This window comes from Haemaphysalis longicornis, unplaced genomic scaffold (assembly GCF_048455015.1).
Source record: "Haemaphysalis longicornis isolate Haplotype H1 unplaced genomic scaffold, Haemaphysalis longicornis Haplotype H1 scaffold_1, whole genome shotgun sequence".
Classification (NCBI taxonomy): domain Eukaryota; kingdom Metazoa; phylum Arthropoda; class Arachnida; order Ixodida; family Ixodidae; genus Haemaphysalis; species Haemaphysalis longicornis.
Genome location: NW_027526203.1, coordinates 104,138,272 through 104,165,703, shown reverse-complemented (window position 1 = coordinate 104,165,703; position 27,432 = coordinate 104,138,272). Strand labels below are relative to the sequence as shown.

General features: G+C 46.7%; 1 protein-coding gene across 1 annotated transcript in view; it reads left to right on the top strand.

The window, feature by feature from the left end:
• The first annotated feature begins 373 nt into the window (after window positions 1-373).
• LOC144178523 (LIM homeobox transcription factor 1-beta-like) overlaps window positions 374-27,432 on the top strand; it is a 296,217-nt gene continuing 269,158 nt past the window's right edge. The window contains exon 1 of the mRNA XM_077706447.1: window positions 374-751. Within this exon, the coding sequence (XP_077562573.1) occupies window positions 705-751 (47 nt within the window). The 5' untranslated portion in view covers window positions 374-704. The remainder of the gene's footprint in view (window positions 752-27,432) is intronic.

Below are 27,432 nucleotides of genomic sequence, written 5' to 3'. Positions count from 1 at the left end.
TTCTTCTTTATTTCGTCCTATATATAACAACATGAAATGAGCACGCCATAGGCTCCTGACAGACCTGAGCCCAACCAGTTTTGTCTGCCACCATTCCTCCCGCATTCGAACTGAAAAGGCGCCAGCTGGCCGCTTACGGACGAATAGAATACACACCTCCGCATGTAACGCCATGTTGGCGCTGGGAGAATAAAGTGATAGGGCATGAAACGGAGCACATGCGGCCAACTGCACAGTCCGCGATAAGACCCTTCCGCCTGATTCAGATGCGGGGAAAAAAATAAAGCCAAAACGCAGTGGCGTAACCTGATAGCATAGATTGGGCAGCTGATAGAACTTAGCCTCGCTGCGAGGCCTTTGTGTGAGACTGCGTGTGCGTGCGTGTACATGTGTGCGTGCGTGTTTTCACCTACCGGCCTACGCGCAATGGCCAACCGCGGTGTGCGATACGCTCCGCTTGCCGGCCTCCTATATCGGCACCCACACTGGGACCTGGTGCTCTTTGCGCCTCCGCCAGGCGAACAGTGCGAGCCGCGCACTTTCGCTGCTCGGGACTCCCGCCCAGCGCCACGAAGGTAGAGGAGCAGCCACGCCGAGATATGCGCGGGCGCAGCTGTGCACATGCTGCGTGTACACAGGCTCGGCGCTGAGCTATTCTGTATCCATCGGCGCTTCGAGCTACGTTCGCCATTTTGAATCTCAACATGTGCATTGAAAACGTCACCACACACGTCGTACTGAGGATCCAAAGGTGAGAGCGCCCACCTTTTTCGGTTGTCTCAGAGGTGCATGTATGTAGGGCCGCCGGGGAGTGTGGGAAAAATACAAGCTAAATACTTTTTTTTTTTTTCACAAAACGATTCAATATATTTCTCAGCATATTCTCCATTGAAGGCTGCACACTTCTTCCAGCGTGCTTCCGTTTTTTGTAACCCTGTCGCAAAAGTTGGATTTCTCAAGCGCAGCGAGTTATACGCATGGACAGCGGTGACGGTATCTTCACTGGGCCGAAATTTTCTCCCACTGATCGAGATTTTCAAGTTAACGAACAAGAAGAATTCAGACGGTTTCAAAGGGGCATAACATGAGGGAGGGGGATGCGGAATGCGTTGAAAGCCATGATTCATGGAAGTTTGCCATTGCGATTGCCGATTTGTGGAACTCTGCGTTGTCTTGGCAAACAGCACTTTCCTGTGCCCCAGCCTGGGCCATTTTTTTAAACACCCCAATAAAGTCGCCTGTTGTTGTTTTGGCATCCTGTACGTAGTCATTAGCGTAATTATGCAAGTAGTCGTTAAGCATTATGCCGTGGCTGTCTCAAAGACCAGTGCCCTCTGTCACTTTCGCACAAAATGGTCTTTGGTTTCACTGGAGCGCTTCACCTCTCCAGCGTTTTGACTGCTGATCCGTTTCAGTTAGCGCGGCTGAATCCACGTTTCGTCCAGGGTCACGAATATACGCGGATCGTCATGCGGATTACAATTAAGCATTGCTAGACTGTCCATGGAAATGTCCTTTCGCGTGCTCTTTTGGTTCCCAGTCAACAATCGAGGCACCCATTTAGCGCGCAACATGTTTTTTTTTGTCTGTAATTATATAAAACGGATTTCGCGCACACGTTTTGTTGAGATACTTGGGGTAAATTTCGAGCACTGTTATTCAGCGGTCCCGCATAAAAGTGCCACACTTTTGTTTCACGATGTCTGGAGCCCAGCGCGTGCTTTATGCTGAGTTGATGTCCAGCCACCTTTGAACCCATTCGCCCAAAGATTAGTTTTCGGCGCCAGTGACCATCCCCCGCGAACCGTAATACGGAAATACAGTCTGGGATCTTTCAACTAATGTAGGCACCGAAAGTTGGAAACAGACAGCCAGGCTTATTTTTAGGAATTCCTTTTCTGAATCGATTACAAAAGCATTCAAGTGAAATTAATGTCGGAGGAAATAAAAACATTCACCTTTGTTGCTTCATTTGAAACATTAGAGCTAAGTAAAAACGGCACGCCATAGTATTTAGCACTCCCTTCCGGTTAAGTTCACTAGACAACCAAACAAGTTAACTGACATGTATTTCCTTTCTACCTCAGAAATGATGCGTTGAAGTACTCAATTTTACCGTGCACTACCAAAGACATAATGCGACTGACACTGTCATCATATAAGAAACAAATGCTGACTGACTAATTTAAAAGCTAATTCGCAAATAACCAGCCCTGTTTGCATGTAAAGCTCTTTTTTTTATTTCAGTTCGGCTTGCATTTAATTCTACAGGCACCTCCACACCGTACCCTCCTATTATGCTTGTGTACGCCACTTTGCTATGACCCTGAAATGGTTATTGCCAACTGATTCGCTATGCAAGGAACATTGCACGTGCATTCACGGATAAGGTGCGTTGGTGTAGGAGGCAGACCCGTTTTTTTTTTCGGTTTCTTACTAATGTGAGCGAGTAGCCGCCGATCGTCCAAGAGCCCCCAGCCTCTCTCACTGTGACGTTTATACGACTTTCACGAAGGCGTATTCGCTAGTTCATCTTGACCAGTCTGAAGCAGTAACTGCGATACAGATTCGAAATGTGCACTTTATGTAACGTTGTCATGGCTTAAACTGGATGTTACGCGCTGCTATGAATACGCGGCTTGTGTTCCTGGCAAATAGTTCGTTTGTGCAGTTAGCATTCGGATCTGTGTGATAATAATGATAATAATACTTTATTTGTACTCATGGTGGGTGGAACCAGGCGTACAGGGCCGCAAAAGGCAGAATTGCCCATACCAGTCAGGCTTGCGTACCCAACCTGAGACAATGCAAGGGATGCTTCCTGCTAAGGATCAGGTTGATACCCATAAAATTAACTAGATGTGAATTGGTTGATTGATTGATTGATTTTTTGAATTATTGATTGATTAAATTATTGATTTATTGATTTATTGAATTATAGATTGATTGAATTATTGATTGATTGAATAATGGATTTATTGAATTATTGATTGCATGATTGATTGATTGATTGATTGCTTGATTGATTGATTGATTCACTGATTGATTGATTGATTGATCGATCGATCCATCGATCGATCGATCGATTGATTGTGGGGCTTTAACGCGCCAACGCTACACAAGCGATGAGGCGCGCCATAGTGGAGGGCTCCAGATTAATTTTGACCCCCTGGGGATCTTTAACGTGCGCCGAAATCTCGAACACACGGGCGTTTTTGCTTTTAGCCTCAATCAGAAAAGCGGCGTCCGCGGCCGGGAATTGAACCCGCGTCCTTGGGCTCAGCAGCACAACGCCTTAGCCGCTGATCAACCGCGGCGGGTAATTCTCTGTGAATTGAATTTGTATTAACGCCAGTGTGGTAATCTCAGAGGCGTTTGTAACCTTTAGCTGTACATTATATTTTGGAGGGTGTTTGCGAAAACAAGCTACAGATACTATTTAATCCATCAATTTACAGTGAATGTGTAATTACTGATTGCCGAAACGAGGGCATTTGGAAACTACGTCTGACAGGCGGATGTTGTTTTCTTTAAAAAAGTCTGCCTAGAATATCTTTTACAGAGAATAGTCTTTAACGATATTGGTGAGGTTAGCCTGCCCAAGGCACTTAGCTTGCTACACTAGAGACCTCCGTCTAGATACCTTTCCCGAGGAACTTTCTCGGGAAAGCTCGCGGGCTTCCTTAAACCGGCGACCCGTAGCTTTGGATGCGAATGCATCTTCGCGAATCCTGAAATGCTGGTGGATATTTCAGAGGCGGCTGGAGGAGGGAATCCGCTGTTTGTGGGACGTCGTGAGGGGAGCTCGCTCGTTCGTAGTTTCCCCATCCCGCACCTATATGCAAAGCGGCATGAACGAGCGGGAAGAAAAAGAGCGCGTCAGAGTATTCAGCAAGTGTATACAAAGACAGCCACAAAAGCATAAAAGTGTGCCCGATAACTGGAATAAAATTTTAAGACGAATCTCAAGTGCAACAGCATGCTGGCATATGCCAGTAGGTTACAGTGCCTTGACCTCAAAAATATCATCCGATGCAGAAGCAGCAGTCGTTGTTTATTAGCGCATGCACGAAGAAGTCAAGTGAAAAGGGTTATCGCCGCATCATTCCTTTTTCAGCCCCATGATTTGTAACGGCACATGCTTTGAACGGTGAAACGGTGTTGGCGGAGCTTCCCTGGAGGTTTTTTTTTTGTTTGTTTGTTTGTTTGTTTTTCTCTGCAGTCATTAAGTGAACGACATCTAAACATAATTTCAATTCAATTGTTTATTCTTCACCAGAACAATACACGAGGTGAAAAATGGTGAAAAAATGGCGGCCGAAAAAAAAACTGCAATAAAGCAGCTTGACCGAGCTCCGGCCACCGTCAACAAGCAGCAAAGGAGAAGTGCAAACACAAGACATACATAGATACTGTTAGATGATTCATTTCCTACTCGGTAACATTTAACACAGGGACAAAAAAAAAGAAAAAAAGCGAGATAGCCGAGGAAACACGGCAAAACGCTAATAGAAACAGTATTTGTTCACTTTAGAAAAACCTAAATGAAAGGCGTGCACCGTAAAACGAGATAAAAGCAACGTGAATATTCAGCAATGTAGCGCTTGTCACATGTAAAAACAAGTACATAAAATGCAATAAAATGCGTTTGCAATAAAATTAAAATGCAATAAAATGCATATGATGTGTATGGCGACTTCTGGTCAACAGATGCTTTTTTTGTGTGTTCAAGAGGCGCAATCCTCAGATAGTAAACATTATGGATAAACGGCATGTTTTTAGACGATTTTCGCAACGAAAACCTCGCCGCGGTATTACGGCGAACGTTAGCTGGACCGCACTACACGTAGCGAGAGTATGGTGGCTGTCAGTGTGGCTAGACGAGGCAAATGCGCTGTGATGAAAGCACAAGAAGATAGAAATGCTCTTAAGACAACTGTCTTTGCTTTCCAATTGCTGAACACTCCAAAATGGCGCACCATTTTCGTTGAGAAAGTGTTGTTGACTTTCTATGTATTTCGGACATTTGTGGGCCGATGTAGTTGAAAGAAAGCGGCGATCCTATGTGTTCTGACGGCACTGTGCGGGTGCACTAAACGGATGGCGGCGTTCAGTAAACAGACTCCAAACGTGAGCTCAGCATTGTTAAAGGGACAGACAACCGATTTTTGTCGAGTATATATTCTCTATCCCAAATGAAAGGGCATCACTTAAAGCACCTTGACGAGAAACGGTTTTGCTGATAACGCCCTAGAACTTTTTAAATCGAATTTTTTGATCTACGAGCCGTATGTGTCCCTCCCAAAACTAATGCTGGCAACCATGACATAGAGTAGCTCGGCAACATACTTTTGTGTGTATGCGAAATAAAAAACGATATTTAAAAACTTGTTCCCAGCTAAAAAACTTTGAATCACAGGCTTTCCTGTTCCTTTATGTGTTTTTTTAATGCAAGGGTCTATTTTGCACGAATGCGCCATCTGTTGGGATAGACGATAGGTAGAATCTGGCTTCATGTTGTGGAGGCGGGAAGTTCGATTCTCCCCGAGCGCGACGTTTTTTTTGTTTTTTTTTTTAAGCTGCCGTTGGCGTATTTGGAGACTGAAATCAAATATTTTGGCAGAAAGAACGCCCCTGACTCAGACAGAATCGTCAAAGCTTCTTCGCTGGGTCTGTTTATTGAACGCTGCCGTTGATTCTGGGCATGGTGGCTCAGTCAGCCACACTGAGAGCAACCCAGCGGCGGCGGGCGGCGTGTCTTTAGAATTTTCAAAGTAATGTTTAGAAATACATATACTATTTAAGCTTGTACAAATACTTGTGTTAAAATGTTTTTAATACGTAAATAAACGTTTCAGCAGTTACAGTAGCTGCTAGGTTTGGAGGTCACGTGACAGGGACACATATTGTAGTGTCAAGTTTCGACACTACGAACCGCCACCCTTCCGATTTCAGGAAGTTTGTTGCCAAATTAAAATTATTTCCGCCAGGTTGTTTAAAAATTGCTTGTGGTTACCGGGCTATATAAAACGCTGGCTTTCATATGAGCTAGAGAACATACACGCGACAAAAATCGGTTGTCTGTCCCTTTAAGGGGTAACAGCGTTGTTAAGGGACGGCGACAAGCGACATGCAGAGACGTGCAGCGATAGCGACATGCACGTCGCTGCAGCGACGTGCAGCGACGGCGACAAGCGACGCGAAAAACGTAACTCAATGGGTGCAGAAAACAGGTAGTGTGGGCGACAGCGACAAGAAAAAAAAAAATATGCGCAAACCGCCGGGGGCGGCGACAGCCAGCGGCAGCGACGGGCCGTCGCCTGTCGCTCGCTTTTTGCCGGCCAGAAGCAGCCCACAAGCGAGCGACAGCGACGAGCGACAACGATGGATGGCATTGGCGGCAGTGTATTATTTTTTTTTTTCGCTTCTCGCTGTCGCCCGCACTATCTGTTTGTTGTACCCATTGGGTTACGTTTTTCACGTCACTTGTCGCCGTCGCTGCGTGTGGTTACCCCTTTAGGCATTTCCTTCGCTGAAAGATTAGTTTTCAGATTTCGAATGGCCTAACTTCAGATTGTGGGATGCAGCGAGTACGACTGACGGAAACAAACACCGAAGCGTAAAAACCAGAACTAGAAGTTTCCGTGGCCGTCATTCGACGCCTCCCATAGAGTTCGTATACATCTACTAATTTTGCGCGACAACGCGACACGCTTGAGACCGTCTATGTACCATCATGAGAATTGAGGGAAGAGTGCAGATTTGCATTCGCTTCCTATTTGACTTAACTTGTAGCGTTTTACGGAGTGTGAAAAGACGTAAAGAAAGCCGGGGGAAGGGTTTATTTACATTGGTATAGAAAATAAATTACCAGTAGCAATTGGAAAGAAACATACTCCGCTTGTTCTACTAGGAGGAGGTCTGCGTCAGTATTTTGCGCCCGCGACTCGTCTGCGCCTCTGACGAACTAGTATAGTTCTTGGAGAGAACTTTCAAGTTTCGCAATACTACATTAAACCACATTTTAGCCATTTTGGCATTATTTTAAAAAAATGACTCCAAAATACCCCTCTAATTTTCAGAAAAAAAAATATCAGAACAGTTCTTAAAAGCTATACGCATATTAGAAGGCATCTGCGCCACGATCAACCCCGCCGGCACAGTTAATCTGCTACAATGAACTGTACATCGGTAAGCCCTGGTTCACCTCGGTGCAGATGTTCAATCTTTCAAATACAGCTTTTTCGGGCTGTCCTAATGATTTTTTCTTTTAAAATAGTGGTACAGCTATTTAAATGTGTTTTCGGGAACTATAGCAAAAGTTACTTTTTTTTTTGCTACGGCTTGCTTGGTGCTTTCACAGACAAACCGCAGACGAAAATGTTGCACATACAGTCCTTCTGTTAAAAACAAAGAGAGATAGGAAAGAAGGAAATGCTTCTTATTTTACTTCCTTATTGCCACAGCCTGTTTTCATCTCTTACCGATACATCAATAAACACTTTCTCGCGTTTTTGCTTCACTTTACCTGTTTCCACACTCACTAAAATGTCATAAGCCTATCCAATTGGTGAGCTGCCTCTAACACCCGAGATGACATGTAATTGCAGCGCCAGTTTCGTCTCTAGTATATGTATATAAGAAACTCTAAGGCGTCTCCTTTTTCACCAGAATAAATTATTCCCACAAAACGGGACGTTTTTTGCGGGACCGAGATGAGTTCGTCATTGAATTCCAGGCGCGCCTGTCTGGATGCTGGGAGGCGTCGGCAGTAGTACACTCCGGAGCACAATCCCGAGGCTCCACGTGCCTTTGAAGCCCAAATCGTTCGCGTGTGTGCGTTGCTTTGTTTTTGCGCGTGCTTGCTTTCTTTTACTTGGGTCCTCCCTCACCTTAACTCGAAAGGTTTCTAAAACATTTGACGCTGTCCGACCGACGTCGGCCCTCTCTTTGCCGCCGTTTCAAGCGCTTGCGTGACACCACGGCCTCCGCGATCGGCTGCCGGCGGCGCCGCCAGCGGCAGCCGGTGGCGGAGGCCGTGGTGACGCTGCCTACTTTTCCTTCCGCTCTCCGGTGGTGGCGGGCACGCCGCCGAATGGCGGGAACGTCGAATCGTCACGTGGGTTTATAGTATCGTCCGCCTCCTCGGGGCTGCGGTAGTTGTCCAGGCGAATGTTTTACATGATACCAGAAAGACAAGGCAATAAATGTGCGGGCGTACCTTTCGTCACGATGATCACAAATCATACAGTAAATTAGTTTGCAGCTTTGTTCAAAATTCTGTGCCATCTCGGCTTCGCTTATCATCCACTTCCGCATCGGGAAACTCTCTAATTTATTTTGACGTGGTGTGTAGGGCAGCGTCTTTTCGTCGCATGTTCGCGTCAATATTCTGGCTTTAGGGCAACTAAAGTGTGACGACTTCGCTGTGGTCGTTGCGCAGGCCAGGACACCCGCATACTGTGGTGTACAGCGCTGGACACAAAGCGGGAACATCAGAAGCTTAAGGGGATTATATTTATTTTTGTAGATTCAATAAATTCAATAAATATTAATAATTCATTTATCTCAATGGAGTGAATAAATTTCATTGCTTATGCCGCAACGTCAAAGAAATGCAAGGACCAATCAGGACGCATACATCGCATATATGACTGTAGTATGCTCTGCGAATTGCGTCTTTTTCATTCGTCCGTACGAGAAACCAAATCAGAAATCTGGTGTATGTTCGATACTGTACGTTTGACTGGAAAAGTGTCTGCTTGCCACGAAGTTGCGGCTTTTCGCGGAAACCGGACGTGGATGATTGCCAACCACTCCGTCGTTTGCGGCGAGCAATTCAACGCTTCCCAGTATGATTGGAAGCGATCGCTAAACGGGAAGGATACGTACCTCCGTGGTATTATTATATATTAACGTGTATCTTAGTTGTCCGTCTTTTTTATATATATAATCTTGAGTCAAGCGAAAACGTTAAGCAGTGAATCATAATGCCATGTTTCAACTGCTGCGACTTACAGCTTTATTTGCACGCGAAATATAAATTCAACTGCAACTATACCACTGCTCGCAGAAGCCCTAATAGAAACCATCAGGGGCCGAATTCTCTAAAACGACGGGGCGTCGCGTTGAAACGACGGGGTAGCGACATGCAAATGCATGTGTTCTGGGGTCGGGGCCGTCGCTTTGAGGAAACTGCGCACTCGGTGTGAGCCGCAGAAAAGCACTGTGGCAAGGGCGGGAAGCGACACGTGAAACGATGGAAACTAAATGTAAACAGCAACATAAAAACCAACACACTTGCACAGTGCATTGTGTTGTTTTCATCGTTAGCGTGCAGGTACACGACTCGGTAACGACTTGTAGCTGCGTTGTTGGTGCTGCTGCACTTACTTTTGAGGCCTAATTGGACTTGGCTGAATAATTCGGTACCTAGCCAATAAAGACAGGTCCGCACGCCGAGCATCAGTGATTATTTTAAAGCAAAGCTTTCCCGCTCTACCTGCCAACGGTTCTTCGTGGCGTGCGGGACATTGAATTCCCAACGTGGAGGAGGCGGCAGCTGGGGGACGGGGAGAGGGCGGCGGAGGGTTTCACTCACAGAGCACACTGTAGATGGCTCGGCAAATACCCAGCGTTCCCCGCGTCGAACTGCCTGCTCGCCGGCGGTGGCGTCGGCGGTACTGCTTTGTCGTCGGCTTTGGCGACGGTTGTTTTGGGCCTGTTTTGGGGCAGCTTCGCGTCCATTGTACGCTGCCTTCTCACGGCTTCATTAACTTCTTCTACAGCCCCCCCCCCCCCCCCCTTCCCCAGGGTAATCCGCACCTGACGGAATTAAGTGGTCCTACGGCAAACATACGTTAAGGATTGATTTTAAGGTTGGGAAAACAAACTGTACAAACCACATATAGACATCTGGTCGCTAGAGAAACGCTACCTTTTGCGCACTGCTTGCCATGAATGGGGCTCCGCTTTCTAAATTGGTAAATACCAATTCGGTTGTGTTTTAAAGGTATCACAAAAGGCGAAAGTAGCAACTGGTTCTGAGAAATAGCGATTATAAAAGTTTCCTCAGCTTTCTCTCAATTCTCAATCATACTAAACTAACTAGTTTAAATCGGTATAAGTGGGAATCACTAAAGCAAAATGGAGGGACGAGCTAGTTGGTGAACAATTTCAATGAGTGAAACTTAAGCGCAAAACTTTTACAGGGACGAGAAAGGGAACGGCACAGGCGCTTTGTGCCGTTCCCTTTCTCGTCCCTGTAAAATTTTTGCGCTTAAGTTTCACTCATGGGAATCACTAAGCTCACATGCCTAATGGTTTCGGTGCCTGCACCTGTGTCGCGGTGGTGTAACCCCAAGCTAGCACATCAGGATGGCTAGGTTCCGCTGTTTCACCCTTCGAAAGACGCTCCTCACCCTTTTCTCTCCGAAAGACGCTCCTCTCCACGGCCGGGCTACAGCGGCGGACGCTGCCGCCGGAGCCCGGCCGTGGCCGACTCTGCTGCTGCGTTCGGGACGCCGTCCCCGCGAATTCCAGGTAACGGCTGGCAGAATCTTTGGTTTCCCTTTTTGTAGAGCCACGTGTGTGAACTCAAGTGACGTCGCATGGGCAATTGTTGTGGGTGTCGTTTAAAGCTTTGCTTTCCAAACACCTTCAAAGCGTGGATTGGAGCGAATTTTTTTTACAGCTGGTCGCACGAGACGGTCAGCAACAGAACGGACCATGGAGAGCCCACCCACCCGTGACCGGCGCATCCCCTAAAAAATTGACGTAACGTCTTTTGTCCACTGATGACCGCATTTCGCATAAAGCCCATAGACGGCGAATTTCGACGCTAGGCGATGAGCAGGGTGTCAGCAAAAACAAGCGGCCAATGAATCGCGGAAGGCACATCCGCAATTGGTTGAAAATGTGCGGCATGGTTTTGGTGCTCCCTCTGTATTGAGCTCGTATGCAAAAAAATTTTTGCGATATTTTTTTATGGCTGCAGCACGCTAAAAGCGACAAAAAAGTTTCAGGAGATATATACGCTTGAGTGGCTGAAGATGTAGGCGCGAAAGCGTTATAAAGCATTAAAGTCCGATTGCCGAACGGAACTACCTGCACAAAGTATGCGCCGCCATGTTACTCAGTACTGAGAGAAGCAGAAGCGGACCCAGAGCCGGCAGAGAGGGCGGTGGTGCGCCACGCAGAGCACCCCGGCTTGCTGGTGACTGCGGCGCCCCTGGGCGAGGCATCAGTGGTATCTTAGTCGATGCCAACGGAGTCGAACCCGGTCCTGGCAAAATTCATGCCGTCAAAAAATTCCCCGTTAGTGGAGTTCCGCCGTTTGGAGAAGAATTTCGCCGATATAATATATCTCGCTCTTGCGTACGCAGTCGCCAAATGTGCGCCATGTCCGGTCAGCGTTTCTCATAACCGGCCCTCACACCAACTGCTGAGGTTTTGCGCTCAAGGCTGAATTTCTTCACATGACGGCTTGTCCGCTGGACACTTGGACTTCAGGAATACTCGTCCCCCGGGACTTACAAGATTGCATCGGCACACCAATTGCTTGTTGTGTTATTCCGCCGACCTAGCTGACTTGGCTCCGTACGACACCGGTGACTTCGCTTATGTCCTTTCTGTCTTCCTGATTATCGCCGCTGAGCAGCGTCAGCGTGCTTCCTTCCCTGATGCACAGCTTGAGATCGGAAGCTGCAGATGCATCGTTTCGCATCTTTTTCCTCCGCGACAGTGTTTCATATCGGCACATTCTTCGCCAAGAAGGTAATTAATCCCTCCCCACCCTCCCGGAAGACTTATGCATGACCGCCCTGCAACAGTCGTAAAACGAAGTCACTGCTCGCCACTTGGTCGCTGCTCGCACGTACGATTGAATGCAATGTCGCTTTCTTGGCCTTGCTGCCAGGGGCTGGGTTGCCTTCGGCGACTTCTGTCTACGCCGAAAGAAGCCAACTGCACTACCTGCCGGCTGTCTTCAGCCATTTGACGTACATGGGGACTCCTTCAGCGTCGTGAACTAAACCTGATAGGCCAACTGGATCCGCTAACAAATGGCTAGCTGTCACAGCGCAGCGGACTATGCTGTTGCTAGGGCCCTTCCGGCCTCGCTACTGGTGTTGCGGACTTCCTTTTACCCATTTCGGTACTTCCCCGCAGCGCCCTGTCAACCCCTCCACGACCACGGTTTTATTCCTTCTGTTCGCGTTTGTCCTTTGGTCCTGTCCTATTCAACACAAGCGGGCAACTGCACACTGCCCCAAAATCAATGGCCGGAGACAGAGAGACTCAACCACCCGCTCCTATCGTGCTGTCAATCTATATATATATATATATATATATATATATATATATATATATATATATATATATATATATATATATATATATATATAATATATGACATTCGCCTACAATTCGTCACGTCACAGCACCACCGGCTACTCTCCCATTTATTTTTACACGGTCGAGAAACCGCTGTGCATGCGCTTATACACCTTGCTCCCTTACACAAACGTATTTAATGCTGTGTATGCGCCGAAGCCATCGCCTGTGCTATGTGCAAGCAAGGTCGCCCGTGATCGCATTATTGCGTCGCAGGCCCCTCAAAAATCTGCTTACAACCGGCCCAGCTGGCCTCCGGTCCTTCTCTGGAATCACGGAGCTGTCTTTGAAGCTGCTGCCATGATACTCCATGGGTTCTATTGGCTGGTGCGAAAAATCTCCGATCCGACATACAAAATTTTACAGATCCAGCCCTCAGCCCCCGAGAAACACATTCATCTGCTGAAGCCGTACACTGATCGCCCCCACCTCACGCGGTCATACATTACCTGTGAACACAGGGACACCGGAGCTAATGTCGCGGTGACAGTGACGACGAAGAACAGGACGGCTATTGAAAGAATCTGCTTGCCTGCGGTCAGATGCTGCTGTGCTTCGACCTTTTGCGTGACCATGGAGCGCTATTAAGCATAATCATCGCGTCTCCGCGTTGTAACAACGGAAGGATCGAAAGAACCTTGCTGGCCCAATTTGCTTTGCATTGCTCATTGGCTCATATGTTAACCGTTACCGCCTTACCCTTTCCTTCCTCTTTCAATTCTGGTAGTCCATTTAATGACATTTGCCTGGTCTGCGTGACGCTTACGGATTGTAGTTAGCTTAACTTCTACAATACCAGCTGTTGTAGTCCGATGCTTTCGGGATTATTCTTGTCAGTATGGTCACGATGCCTTAGGTAATTAGTTACTTTGGCCCTTGTGCCCAATGTTGTGCGATTTCAGACCAGTATTGTCTTCCGCAATGGAAACATTTACTGTGGCTTATTACGCGTTCTTGAATAATTTACGTTGTCAGAATATATGCCTATTATACAGAAGAGGAATTAAATACGGACTACCTTTTGCTGTTTTATTATAACTGCCGTTTTTCTAAAATCTCCGTTTTTGAAGAAGCCATGAAGACAAAATACCACTTTGTTCAATTTGCAAGAACTGGCCTTTGGTAATGATCAGCTCCGTTCCAGCCCCGAAGGGTGTTTTTTGACCAGAAAAAAAAAAAAAAAACGCCCGAAATTTCGAAAATTTTCAAATTTCGCGTTACAGTGACGTAATGTCAGAAAGACTGGCGTAGTGCGGTACAGCACTGAAAACGCGCTTGCCTGCACGTCAATATTCAAGTGATACTATCAAAGGCATCTATAGAGAGCCACTACAGTCGCCCAATCATGTTTTTTGACGGGGGGGGGGGCTCGGGCCGGCGGCCGGCGCAAACACGCTTCTGTGCCGTCATGGCGGCCTCGCCAGAAAGTGGTTGCGTAGCCGCCACTGCTTCGTGTCTTTTCTTTAATTCATCGATTATTTTTCTGAAGTTAGAGATAAAATTGGTGTCATTGTCATCCGGACGACGCAACAAAAAATGAACCAAACTTCTATTTTGTTTTGATGGCACCTTTAAACCACAGTTTCTCTGATTAATGTTTGAGAAAAACAGAAATAAGACTGCCTTTGATTTTAAGAAATTGAGTACATTGTCTGCAAATATCACAGTTTTTCTTTTTTGTCGAACAATGGAAAAAACGGTGCGGACTTAGGTATAGCGCATTCAGCAGCACTCCTAATTTCAAGAGTTATATAAACGTTGAAGGCGATTACTGCCACGAAAATGACTACAAGAATGTGCTCCTTGCATAGCAGAGTGCCTGCTGCCATTTATAACGACCGCCTCTTATGCGATATATGACGTGCCCGCAAGACAGAAATCACTCAGGGAACCACGCTATAGCAATAAGGCTTGTTCCGGGCTTCTTGAAAATTTTCCAAGAATAAAAATCATATAAATGAAGGCATATACCGACAAAGGAAGCGAATAGCGCTTCCTCCGCGGCGATTCTCCCCTGGATACAGGTCGGGATGAGCGGAACAGTGGCAGGCGCTCCTGCCGAAAGCCCCCTTTTGTCTCATTTCCGGTCGCTTTTACTCTTCGCTGCATCGACTATCGGGGCACGCGGGAGCGAAACCTCGGGGAACGTTTGTTTGTTTACATATTGTGACTGCGCTTTAATCGCAGGCGCGGAGAGAACAGTCTTTTCGTGGGAACTATCCACGTGCACTTGTTGGGAGCTAAGAAATTAGCTTCTCGCTTTTTTTTTCGTTAAAAGCGATGGAAACCGTGGCAATTAAGTGATAGGGAACTTGAACCGTTGAAAGCGGTCACAAACATGAACTCGTAGAAAAGCTGGATACCGCTTCTATAACTAGGCGCAATTAGGTACAGTTCAAGCCACCTCCTTCGGATCTTGTTCTATTGTGCATTTTATAGCGTCACAAAAGCCGCGTCGTGCACTTCCTTGGTGTTGAACTGAAACTGTTCACGACACCATCAGTTCACGACACCATAACGGAAATTATTTACGAAGGGTTCAATCCCCACGAAACCCGAGATAAGCCTACCTTTTTAATAAAAAGTTCAGCCCCTTCTCGACTCACTCAGAATGCCATCTAATAGATAAAGAGAAGAAAGAAAACGCATGTCTATGTGGCCGGATGCAGCTTCGACGACCGACAACCATGCAGTTCTTGCTTGTTCGAAAGTGTTCTCGATGTGGTTTGATGTTTTTTTTTTAAAGGATTTGCTCCAAGATAAATGCGTGCAGACCAGTCTTGGGCAGTAACTAGTTACTAGTAACGCGTTACCGGTAACTAGTGACTTTTTTCAGTAACTTGTAACTGTAACTAGTTACTTTTAAGTTATAGGAACTTGTAACTGTAACACTGTTACTTTTTATGGACTAACTGTAACCAGAAATACCGTTACAGTTACTTCGTTTCTATAAAAAATTATCCAACAGCAACACTCGTTAACGGCCGATGTACAGTTCGCGCTTTCCACTTTTTCGGCCTTTCTTCAGCAGAGCCTTCGCCTACTTCATGCATGCCAGCTCGCATGGGTGAAAAACAGCTGGACAAGAAATGTTTAGGCTTGCACGTGTGCGTCGTGTCCTACGGGGTCAGCTAAGGGCTCAAATTTTTTAAGTATGAGCTGCAGTTTTTTCCCTCAGCAGGGTGACGTCACTCTCACCCAGACCATAAATAACGCTGCGACACGCGCCTATGCGCGCATGGACTCATGTTGACACCAGAACTCAGAGTACGATGCGCGGCTGCACCATTTTCGCCACATCTGGAGCTCAGTAAAAGTGTTTGACACAAAGTATTTTAATGCATTTAATACTTTTTATGAAAATATTTCTGTGCACTAGAGTCAGCAACCGTCACTACGCGCCAAGATAGGTTATCTGGTCCTCGGAACGACTGGATGACAAACAGTCTTCTTATATGCGGAAAAAAGAAAACAGGTATAAAAAGACAAAAAAACAACCGTATAAATTAAGACTTAAAAAACATTACAAACTGTACTGCAACGTCTTAAGAGCACTACTTAAGGAAGCCAAAAGGAAGTACTTTGAAAATGCAATCGGCCGTGCTGGAAACAACGTTAAAAGGCAATGCCAAATTATAAATACCGTAAAAACCCGCGTATAATACGGACCCACGTATAATACGAGGTGTAATTCGGGGACAGCAAAATCAGAAAAAAAGTTTTCATCCGCATATAATACGAGGTAAAGAGCACAGAAAACATTTATTTGCACTGCTGTTACCCTTCAGTCATTGTCAGTTTTCACTACCACTGTCTCCCGATGTCCGTTCAGTCATCGTCAGGTTCGCTGCAGCTGTCTTCTGAAGTCGCCTTGTTGTAAATGTTTTCCCACAGAAAGTGGTCCTCAGTGCCATTAAGGGCATTTGAGATTCCGCATTTCTTAAAAGAGCGACTGACGAGCTCCTCTGGGATGCTGGCCCACGCATCAGCGATCCAGCCACAAAGCACCGCTGGAGAAGCCCGCGTCAGCCATCCGGTAGCTGTCAGTTACGGGTCTCCTGACCGCATCCACTCTTGGTAGCAGGACCTGACGTAGTCTTTGAAAGGCTTGTTGATGCAAACGTCTAGCGGTTGCAGCTGGGATGTCATTCCTCCTGGAATGACAATGAGTTCGATGCGGGGTTCGCGCAACAACTTCTTCACGGAATCGGCTAGGTGGCAGCGAAAGGCGTCCAACACGAGCACTGACGGGAACCCCCAACAGCGCTCCTGGCCGCCGACACCACACAGACTTTATCCAGTCAAGCCCCAGTTGCTGTCTCCCCCCGCGAATGCTGGCTTCGGTGACGCCTAACTGCCGTCCTGCGGTGCAATTTCTGATGGTCTCGGCACATAAAATAACTTTTCTTTTAATTGCCGCAGAATACTGCCTTCGTGCACCCGACATCGTGATAGACTTGCGGTGAACGGGCCGATCCTTCGCGTGGTCAAAACAATCAAAATGGCGCAGGCTAAAAGAAGCAGCAGCCAGCTAACGCCACCGCAAGATGGCCCACCCTCCGCTGAAACCAAAACCGAAAGTGCAAATTTTCGGTTGAAAACTTTGGGATCCACATATAATACGAGGCACAAATTTTACATAGTAAAATTTGGAAAAAAACCTCGTATTATACGCGGGTTTTTACGGTACCTTCTGAAATCGCTCTAACGCTCCAGTAACCACGGTTAATACTGAGAACGCCAGCTACAATGATCCAAAGGACATAGCATACGTCTTTGCAAATGCTTTCGCCTTCAAGCAAGCTCATCCTGATGAAATCTTTCAGTCCAGTAACGCCCGCCTTCCCCACAGTTTTTTACCCTTTTTCCTGCAATGGCCGAAGAAGTTTGTGCTGTCATACGCACCCTGAAGAACACTGGCTCCAGCCTTGACAACTTCCACTCTTGCCATATCAAACTTATCACACAATATGTTTCGGGTGTTTTTTCATACATCGTTAACCTTATCTTCAAAACTGGCCTATTTCCGACCGCTTTGAAAAAAGCTAAACTAGTTCCTGTTTTCAAGAAAGATGATAAGTGCCATGCCTCTAACTATCGCCCAATTGCCATTTTGTCATTTTTTAGTAAAATAATAGAAAAGCTCTTAGTTGAACGATTAATGAAGTACTTAAACAAATTTAACATCCTGTCGCCGTATCAGTTTGGTTTCAGGTCTGGTTACTCAACGGACCTCGCCCTAATTTCCTTAACCGATAAAATCAAAGCGGCAGTAGATACGGGAGAATTTTTTGATGCATTGTTTATTGATTTTTCAAAGGCGTTTGATTCTATTAATCATACGATATTGTTTAGCAAACTGAACTCGATTGGTATAACCGGCCCTACCCTCAATTCAATCCAAAGTTACCTGCTTAATAGAGAACAAGTCGTATGTGTGTCAACTTGTTGCTCTCGGACTAAGATAACAAATATTGGTGTCCCGCAGGGGTTAATTCTTGCCCCATTATTGTTCCTAATTTACATTAATTATCTTCCTCTCAATTATTCTAACAGCATACTTTACGCTGATGACACAACAATTTTTACATCTGATAAGTGCCTTGGTTCATTAGTAGATAAACTTAATAAAGATGCATCTAAATTAGTGACGTGGGGTAAAAATAACTTGTTCAGCATTAATGCTGCCAAATCAAACTTCATGATCTTCACGTCAGATCAAAGGAGCGGTCCCGGACGTCCTTGCATTAACCTTGATTCTAGTCTACTCTTTCCATGTGACAGTGTGGCATTTCTTGGCGTAGAAATTGACAAGAACTTGAAATTCAATAACCATATCGCATCAACAGCAAGACAAACAGCTTGCGGTATTAGAGTGCTCTATAAAGTTCGTTCCTCTTTTAGTGAACACATCCTTATCTCACTTTACTACGCATTCTTACACAGTCACATAGCATACGGCATATCATCTTGGGGAAATACATACGAAACTCATTTATCTCCACTGCAACATATTCAAAATCAAGCTATTCGAATTATAACCTTTAGACACTCCCAATCGAACGCCGTTTCTTTGCTTCGTGCTCATAATATCTTGTCGGTTTCAGAACTTGTTAAATATTCGCATGGCCTATTAGTTTGCAATTTCATTAATGGAAACCTCCCCCTTCAGTTAATTAGTACTGACCAATCTCCTCGTGGTAACTCCACTCGATTTTCTTTAAACATGAACTATTTATTGCCTAAAGTAACAACGAACTACGGAAAGTTTTCAACTAACTTTTCGGCTATACACTTTTGGAATACGCTGCCGCTCTCTATTAAAACATGCCGTACCTTGTATACATTTAAAAATTATTTGCGGGCGTTCTTATCCCAACCTGAATAATTTGACTTGGTTGTACCATGTTTAGTTTTGTTGCTTTATTCCGCGCATTACTAATATGCTTTGTGCTTGTGATGTTCTTGCCTATACACTGTTTTCTATCTTGCTGATATTAGTTTTGTTTCTTTTTTTTTCTTGCATTGCTACTATGTTTCTTGCTTTTTATGTTCTTTCATATATACCGTTTGTTATCTTGGTGATATTAGGCTTTTTTCCATGCCTTTCTAATCCGTTTATTGCTTATTTTGCTCTTGTATATACACCGTAATTTATCTTGCTGATATTATTTTGCGTTTCGTTGATTGATATATTTGTGCTTATAACGTGTGTTTCCGTCTGTTTAATGAATAACAGGAGCTCCCCTCTTCAGTCTCTGACTCTGGGACCTCCTTCTGAAATCTTGTATTGTAGACATTCTTATTGTAACACAAAATAAAATAAATTCAAATAAAATTCAAATTATTGTAACATGCGAGAACCAACAACATGTTATCCAGCAAGCTATCGATTGCACACCCAGGTACGTGCAACAGCGTGGCCTGAAATGGGCTCCACATAAATCCGAATCCTCGTTCTTCGACCCGTACCCGATGCCGACCCCAAAACCCCACTCCCGACCCGTCTGTTACGATCGATTTCACTCCCGTTCCCCAAGTGCCCTCACTCCGTATTCTTGGTGTGACGTTCGACTCAGACTGCCCTGGGGCGGCGATTCCCCTACAACTTCATGTCACAGTCACTCAGCTCACAAATCTCATCAGAAGAATCTGCACCCAGTGCCATGGCCTAAACGAACCAGACACCACCGCCTTGTCCAAGCCCTACTAGTCAGCCGCATTACATATGACGCTCTGTATACGTCAACCTGACACCAAAGTAGTACGCCAAATTAGACGCCCTTTTCACGAAATCGTACAAAATCACCCTCGACCTCCCCGCCTACTGCCCGCTTTCAGCAATTAGATATGCGCATTCCTCTTTTTGAGCTCCTCGAAGCTCAGCGGGTCCAGCAACTCACTCGCCTTTCCCTCACCCCTACGGGCCGCAGGGTACGGCATAAACTAGGCTACCCTACTCCTCCGCCTTTCGACGCCCCTTAACTTATCCCTCCCTAACTCCTCACTCATATATCTTCCCGTCTCCCGTGCATGCCGTTCCTTCAATCATGGCAGTAGACAGGCCCGCGTCACCCACCTCCGAGCCGAATACCAAAACAAACCGGACACCTGATGCACGGACGTCGCTCCGTAGATATACCATACCGCTCACGCACTGGTTGTCGTTGACTCCAAATCGGTTAATATTACCTCCCTCAGCCTTCTCCACCCAAGCACCACGACGGCTGAAGAGACAGCTATCGCTCTAGTAAAAACCACGGCTTCTTCCAACTGCGTGGCAATCCTCACAGACTCGCAACACGCTTGCCGCAACTACTGTACAAGCCGCATCTCGCCCTCAACGCTCAAGATTCTATTCTCAATCAAAGATCCCCCCCCCCTTCCCCCCCCCACATCCAGATTGTGTGGACACAGGCCATTCTTCCCTCTAGGGTAACGAGGCGGCACACGCCGCTGCCCGCTCTCCTAACTCCGGGCGCGACATTTCCGAACCCTCCCCCAATCACCTGGTCCCTTCCCGATAACCTGAAATCTTATATCATTATCGCCAATTACGGCTTCAATACCCGCCTCCCCACCCTCAGCACACAGGCGGCTCGCATTTGGCGTCGACCACAGACCAACACATTCTGCACCACCTCTATACTTCACTACGCCTTCCCCTTCACTTACCCGTACAACTGCCCTCTTTCTCCGTCCCGAACACCACCTACCACCTAGCCTGGGAATGCTCCTACGCGCCAAACCCTCTCCCTTCCCCATCCCCTGAGCAGTGGGAGCGCGAGCTGGCCAGCTCATGGTGCGAGAACCAGGATCGCCTCATCGCTCGCGCCCAGCTTGCTGCGCTGGCTCGCGGCTATCTGGACTAAGAAAACCGCCCACAATTATGCTCAATAAGCGTTTTTCAATCCAAATCGCGAACAGTGGTGGGCGTGGCGGGTGCACCTCTGACGTGCCACCTGATACGTCTTTTTGGCTGTTTTGTTTCAGCTTGAATCATTCCCTCGCCAAAATTATCAATGCGAAATCATTGTGCGCCCCATAAGGCAAAAAAAAACCCGCGTTTTGAGCGAAAATTCGACGTGCTTTCAACTGAAGAACACGAAAAGAACAACCCGTGGAAGGACCGGGAATTAACCAGGGACACGAGCTCAGAGGCAAGGGATTTAACTACTAACCTACAAATATATACGCCCCACAAAACACGGCTTTCGAGCTACACTTACGTCCACTTACGGTAATGGAATGCGCAAGCCTTGTGCCTTCCCCTAGGGACAGTTTACTGATATACATCGCGTGCGGTATCGTGCCATTTCTAGCTTCTCCGTACGAAGTTACGAATTTTCTTCAAACTGGTCACATACCCACGCAAAAGGGATTGCCAATGAGTCAGAAAATTACGGCTTATTCACCAGCTCCTACTTGGCCACGACGTCGACATACCCACTTGGGGGAACTGGCCAGTGAAAATGACAGCTGCTGTCAGAGGTTCACTGCCGCTTCAGCAATTCCTTTTGCCATGATGCCTTCGCGTGCAAAGCACGCTACTAGTATTTTTTTTTTTTCGATCTGTTTTTGCCGTCCAATTCGCAGACGCGTGCGGTTAATTGTTTGCCTGGTATACGACGTACTCAGACAATAGCGCACCGTGCACACCCCCATTCAAACCTTCGTTCCACAGCCCGTCTGCAGCCTTTGATAAAAAGTGGGCATTTATACAGCGTGTTGATTCTGGCGACATCGTTCGGGCCGCCACAAGCGTTCGAAGATTCGTTCCCTCTGTTTGGTTTCCTGGAACAGTTGTGTGTCTGCATTCGCGTTTCCCCGGCAAACGACGCGAGAAACACAGAGAGCCATCGTAACAGGAAACAAGGTTTGAAAGTCAGTCGCTCGCACCGCATTCCGCGGTGCTCCGGAAGTCGTCCTCGCGGCCGATCTACCGCCGTTAGGTTAAGGATGCTCTCGCTCGCAGGCCATACAAACGCGCCGCGACCGGCGGCGCGTTTTGTTCCTTTCTCGGGAGCGAGCGAAACTTTTTCACTCCTTCGCGTTCCTCTTCCCACGCAGCGGCGCACAAACAGGCTTCCCGCCGCCCCACGTGCCCGGAGAAGCAGTGACAAGTGAGGGAAAGCGCCCAGCTCTCGTCACTTGTTTCCCCTCCGTTTCGGGTCCCTCGCCGCGCGGTGCTCCTCCATTGGCTGGCCAGCCGGGACGGGGAGAGCCAATGGATGCGCAAAGAATGCGTAAAAGAACGAGGGCAAATAGGGAAAGGGGCGGCGCTCCGACCGAGTTTCCCCTCCCTTCGGAACCGCGGCAGCTCGCGCTTTGCGTGACGCTTGCTAGACGGCCCACCCATCCTTCCCTTCCGATCCGTCGAGCCTCCTGCTCTCCCCACCTCTCGCGCAGTCTCTATCCCGTATTCGCATATTCTCTCCCATCTTCCTCCTCAGCCTAAAAATTATTTCCCCTCTCCCATCGGGCTGCGTGCTCTTTTACCCTTCTCCGATTCCCCCTCGCCGATGCACTGCGTTCCGTTTTTCTTTCGCTTTTCGATGGCGGATTTCGGGAGCCGAGTTTTCGGCGCGGGTGAATCTCGCGTTCCCCAATCGCGCGTGTCCCGCCGAAAGCCGTGATCATGGCGCTCCGATGTACGCGCTGCTCGACCCTGGCCGGCCATGAGGCTTCCGAGTAACGATCGGGACGTGACACCAACTCCAGTCTCAGCCCAGCGCCTCGGGGTCACTAGGAGTCCTCCGCACAGCCTACCCCGCTTAGCCGCCGCGACACTGCCCGCTCTGCCGTGACTGCTGCTGCCGCTGTCGCCAGTGTAGCCCCACAAGCAAGCGAACGCACGAGGTTTTGCTCTGGTCGACGACAGCCGGAATATTCGCCTCCGCCCGCTACCGCTGCGCTCGACCCACTCAACCGTTTTGTCTCCAGCGCCGAGTCAAGGTAACTGTCGGGAATTCGCATGAGCAGGCGACCTGCACTCTTTCGTGCGCTCTTATGCTGGACGCGACGAGATCTCACTGCCAGTGTGATCTCGTCGAGCCGTCCCGTTCATCTCCCAGGCGCGAACGCAGCACAACGGAGTAAAATCTCTCTCGTTGTCGATGAATGAAAATACCACTGCTGCAGCTACCGTGATTACTCACAAGCCGGTGAGCCAAGCTCTGCGGTAGTCGGTTTAGCTTGGGCCTGTCATTCGAGCAGGTTAATGTTACACTGAAGGCGTAAAGGATTCTGTTCGATTAGGCTGTCGTCTTTGTTTGACCAACTTCTGTCCACCAAATGAGGTTCAAACACGACCGGATCTTTGTGATGCTAACCTCTCCGAATGTATCGATAACAAAAGTCCAGGTCTTATACATGGCTGTAACTGTAGACCGGCTGTAATGTCTCCGAAACTGGTCTCTTCTAATGCAGGGGGCAATTCTTATACACCATATTTGATGTCACTTGCAGGGGAAAGCACCGGTCTGTACACATTTGCAAAACCGGGCCCCATCGCGTTAATAAACAAACAAATAAATCTCGTAAACTTTTCGAAGGCAGCTAAGGGACTTGCTCTCCAGAGTACATTAGGTGTCAAATAGCTAGAATCAAAGCTGCGAAGCAGCCCATGCACACGGCATGGCCACGGAGGCGCATGCTCTGGCTCAAAAAATGCTGTCTTCACTGTGGGCATTATGCTGTGCCAGCAAACAGTTGGCAGCTAGGCGCCGTGTCCCACTGCAGATCTCATTTTTGGGTATCGCCACATTACTGGCCCAGCTTGCAATCATGCAGGCATTTAGTGCGTTGCCGCTGAAGCAGATCCACGAAAGATTTCATATAGTGTGATTAGGGCAGTTTTTTAAGTCCGCAACTAAGGCGAGATTATAGTGACTCTTCCTTGGACACCGCAATAAACTAAAGGCGGTTCCTATCCAACTTTGTTTGCATTTTGCATCCGTACTTTTCGCTTTTTTTATATGCATATTTTTTATTACCTTTCCTGTGTATACATTCGGAATTTATTCCACGTTCTTCTGTAACTTCTTCAGGCCTTCAACATACAATAAACGATTGAATGAATGTACAGTGTAGCTAACGGCCACAGGTCCAAAGCAAGGTCATCGCAGGTTTTATTGTTTACACTACGCGGATATGAGCTCATTTATTCCAGGCTTAAAAAAAAGTGAAAGAACAGTTTTTTTTTTTTTTGCAAAGTCCTAATTGAAATTCCGAAAGTTTCGATTTGTTCGTCTATTTTAACGCCTGCAATGCCGGCTGCCCTGTTCCTATCCATGTGTTCAATATGGAGGCCTTCTTAGCCTCAAGTGGATATTGAGCAGGGTGTCGAACCGAAAAAAATATCGGCTCGGTTACGGTTCGGGTTCTGGCGCATTCATTTCGTTCCGGTTAAGCCTGGGTTCCACTAAATCGCGTACCTAACTGGTTGGCGAACCGGTTCACTAGCTTCTAACCGGTTACCAAACCGGTTCGGTTAGTTCAGTTACCAGCGAAGTGAGAAAAAAGTTTAAAGTTTGAAGACATCATAAGAACAAAATACAAATAAAAATAGAACCACTGCTTTTTCTCAATAACAGTGGGGTAATTTCAGAGACAACTTTAAGCAACTGGGCCACATATTGAACAAAACAGATGAAGTAGTGACGATTCACAATCCACTTTCTCACCCATTTCGTAGGAAGTCCTAAACCAGTTTTGGTTGTTTTCACAAGATGTCTCATGGATGTGTTCAATCGACATTTTTAATTTGGTCGAAAAATTTACATATAGTTCATTGTGCACAGGAAATAAGATATCTGAAGTTAGTTTGTAAGAAAAATTTTTACCTTTCTAAGAGAACCGAATCCTGCCTCACAGGTGCGTTGAATGAGTCCCACGAAATTCAAAATGTTTAACTCCATAAAACAAGAGAGAGAGAGACAGAGAGAGAGAGAGAGAGAAAGAGAGAGAGAGAGAGAGAGAGAGAGAGAGAGAGAGAGAGAGAGAGAGAGAGAGAGAGAGAGAGAGAGAGAGAGAGAGAGAGAGAGAGAGAGAGTAACTCATGGGATGGAAGGAAAACACAGAGAGGTCGGCCCGATCGCATGGGCTCTGTCCTGCTACTTTGTGTGAGGGCGGGGGAAGGGGGAAAATAGAATAGACAAAGGGTGACAGGTATGGCGATTGACATAGGGGTGATAGTATAAGTATATACAAAATGCCTATGCATGTTCAATAGTTCACCACAACGGGACTGGGCTACAACCTAGCAGCCAAACCGCACCATTGCAGCTTTCACTGCAGGTTTTTTTTTTCTATCGAGACTTAACGCAGTTTTTTGGCTTAACGCAGTTTTTTGGTTTGCAGAAGAAATTCCTTCCAAGAAAAATTACAAACTTGACACATTCTCAAACATTGTCAAAACGTATAAACATGCTTTTCTTTTTGCATATAAACAAGCTCGGTACATGTTCAATTCATTTAGCAGTGTTGCCAATTGCTGGGACAGTTGGTGCATTCTGACGTTTTGGGAAAACCAGCGAAAAAAACACGAAGCGACAAGTCAAAGAAAGGACAACACACTCGCCTTGACTTGTCTCTTCGTGTTTATTTTCGCCGGTTTTTCGGAAACGTCAAAATTTATTTACCATTTCATTGATGCCAAAATTTATTACGATCATTTTGCGTTCTTCGTGCCAACTTTAGTTTTTACAGAAACAATGGTTCACTTTGAAAATTCCCCGCAATGCAGGTATGTCGGGTATTCTGTCCTAGTTTCAAAACTAAGATAAATCAGCCATCTCGACAACTTTTTTCAAACTTTAACAGATGGAAGAAAAGGTTGTTTTTTAGCACATGAGTCAAAAACGCGTTGGCCTATATAAAGTTTAATTTAAGTCACAAATCACGAAATGTGACCTCGCTAACTGTATTGCGGTGACGTAACAGAGTGGTTTGTAACAAACTTCGGACGTCAACGTAAGGCGATAAATGGTCAGTACAAACTTGTCTGCTCTACGGATCCTGAGAAACTAACGACTATACCAGGCAGCCCGACACTCACTGCTTTCGCAGTGATGAGTAGTTTGTTTATGTAAAAAGTCGGACAAAGAGAGGGAAGGAACGTTTAGAAAAGAAATCGTCCTCTTGGTCGTCTGCTTAATCGGTGGCTGAAGTCAGCGAAAGGAATTGAAATAATTTGTGTACGAAATCTCAGCGGAATAGTTTCGTACATTTGGGCCCTTTCTTGATGTGTTCCCCCAAACACTCTTTGCAAAAAATACTTGCGCTTATATTGCACTAAGAACCTTTAATGATTGAGCGTCGAACTGTCGACATATAGACGTCTTCGTTCTTCGTCTATCACAAAAATGACCACCGGAGGCTGTGATCGAACTTGCATCCTTGCCAGTGCCTTAGCCACTGAGCCGCAACTGATAATAAGTATTGACACATTGCAGGTGTCGTACCTATTTAATCGATGTAGCACGGAGGCACATTTAGGGTGTGGACCTCTGGTTAGCGGAGAAGGGGGGGGGGGGGGGGGGGAGTACCAACAAAGCACTGATCCGGCTAGGTGTCGAATTAAGGCCACTGAAAATTATACCGCGCAAATTGGACGTCTGCATCTCAACACGGTCAGCCATTTTGCTATGCTGTTAAGAATAAAAATAATTTAGTACACAGTCGCCTATAGTGAACTCCCAATGAATGCCTAAGGTTATGTTCGGACTACCGACACAAAAGCCATATCGGGATTTATGGACGTAAGAAAACGGCGTGTCACGCAGTTCGGTTGGCTGAGGCGTGAAATAACGCCATTCTTTACAGCTATTACGGCAGTTAAGGCAACAGTATGAACCCGGCCTAAAGTTTTTATCGCTTTTAGTTTCTTTTTCTATTTTTATTTTTACTTGTTCTTCCCTTCTTTTTTCCGTGTCCCGTCCCCCTCCGAAAGGACATCCTGCGTACGCCATTGATTGCCGAGTAGGACAGGCAAAGTCGATGCTTCGACTGCAGGATGCCGAAAGTGTGTCATTTCTTTCGTTCAGCCTTACACGAGCTCCTCGCACGACCTGCAGCAACGTATGCCATTAGGGCGCATCCCTCTCCTTAAGTTGCGACTACGCATAGGGCCTTGACGGTGTTGCGATTGATCTGAAGGGGAAAAGTGCGTGAGGGGTTACGAAGGTGATCGTGCGTGAATTAACCGAATGACATTGACCGCGCACTATCAACAACGGCTGGTTCAACCGTTTCGTCCTGAACCGGTAACCGTCATCTATTTTGGCGGTTAAAACCCTGTTCGGGTTCAGCGGTCTCGAAAAATAACGGTTCGGGCCGGGTTCGGTTCCGGCAGGAATAGCGGTTTCGGTTTCGGTGCGCGTTCGGTTCCAGTTCGGCCCCTTGACATTGAGAGATTTACAAGGAGTACAAGGCATGCTGCAAGTCAGTTAAGTGCATTCCCATTCAGACGAGGCTGTTGGGCCCGAATTTTCGTGTGAGCCGAACTACAGTGTGGATCCACGAATCGTATTGCAGGTT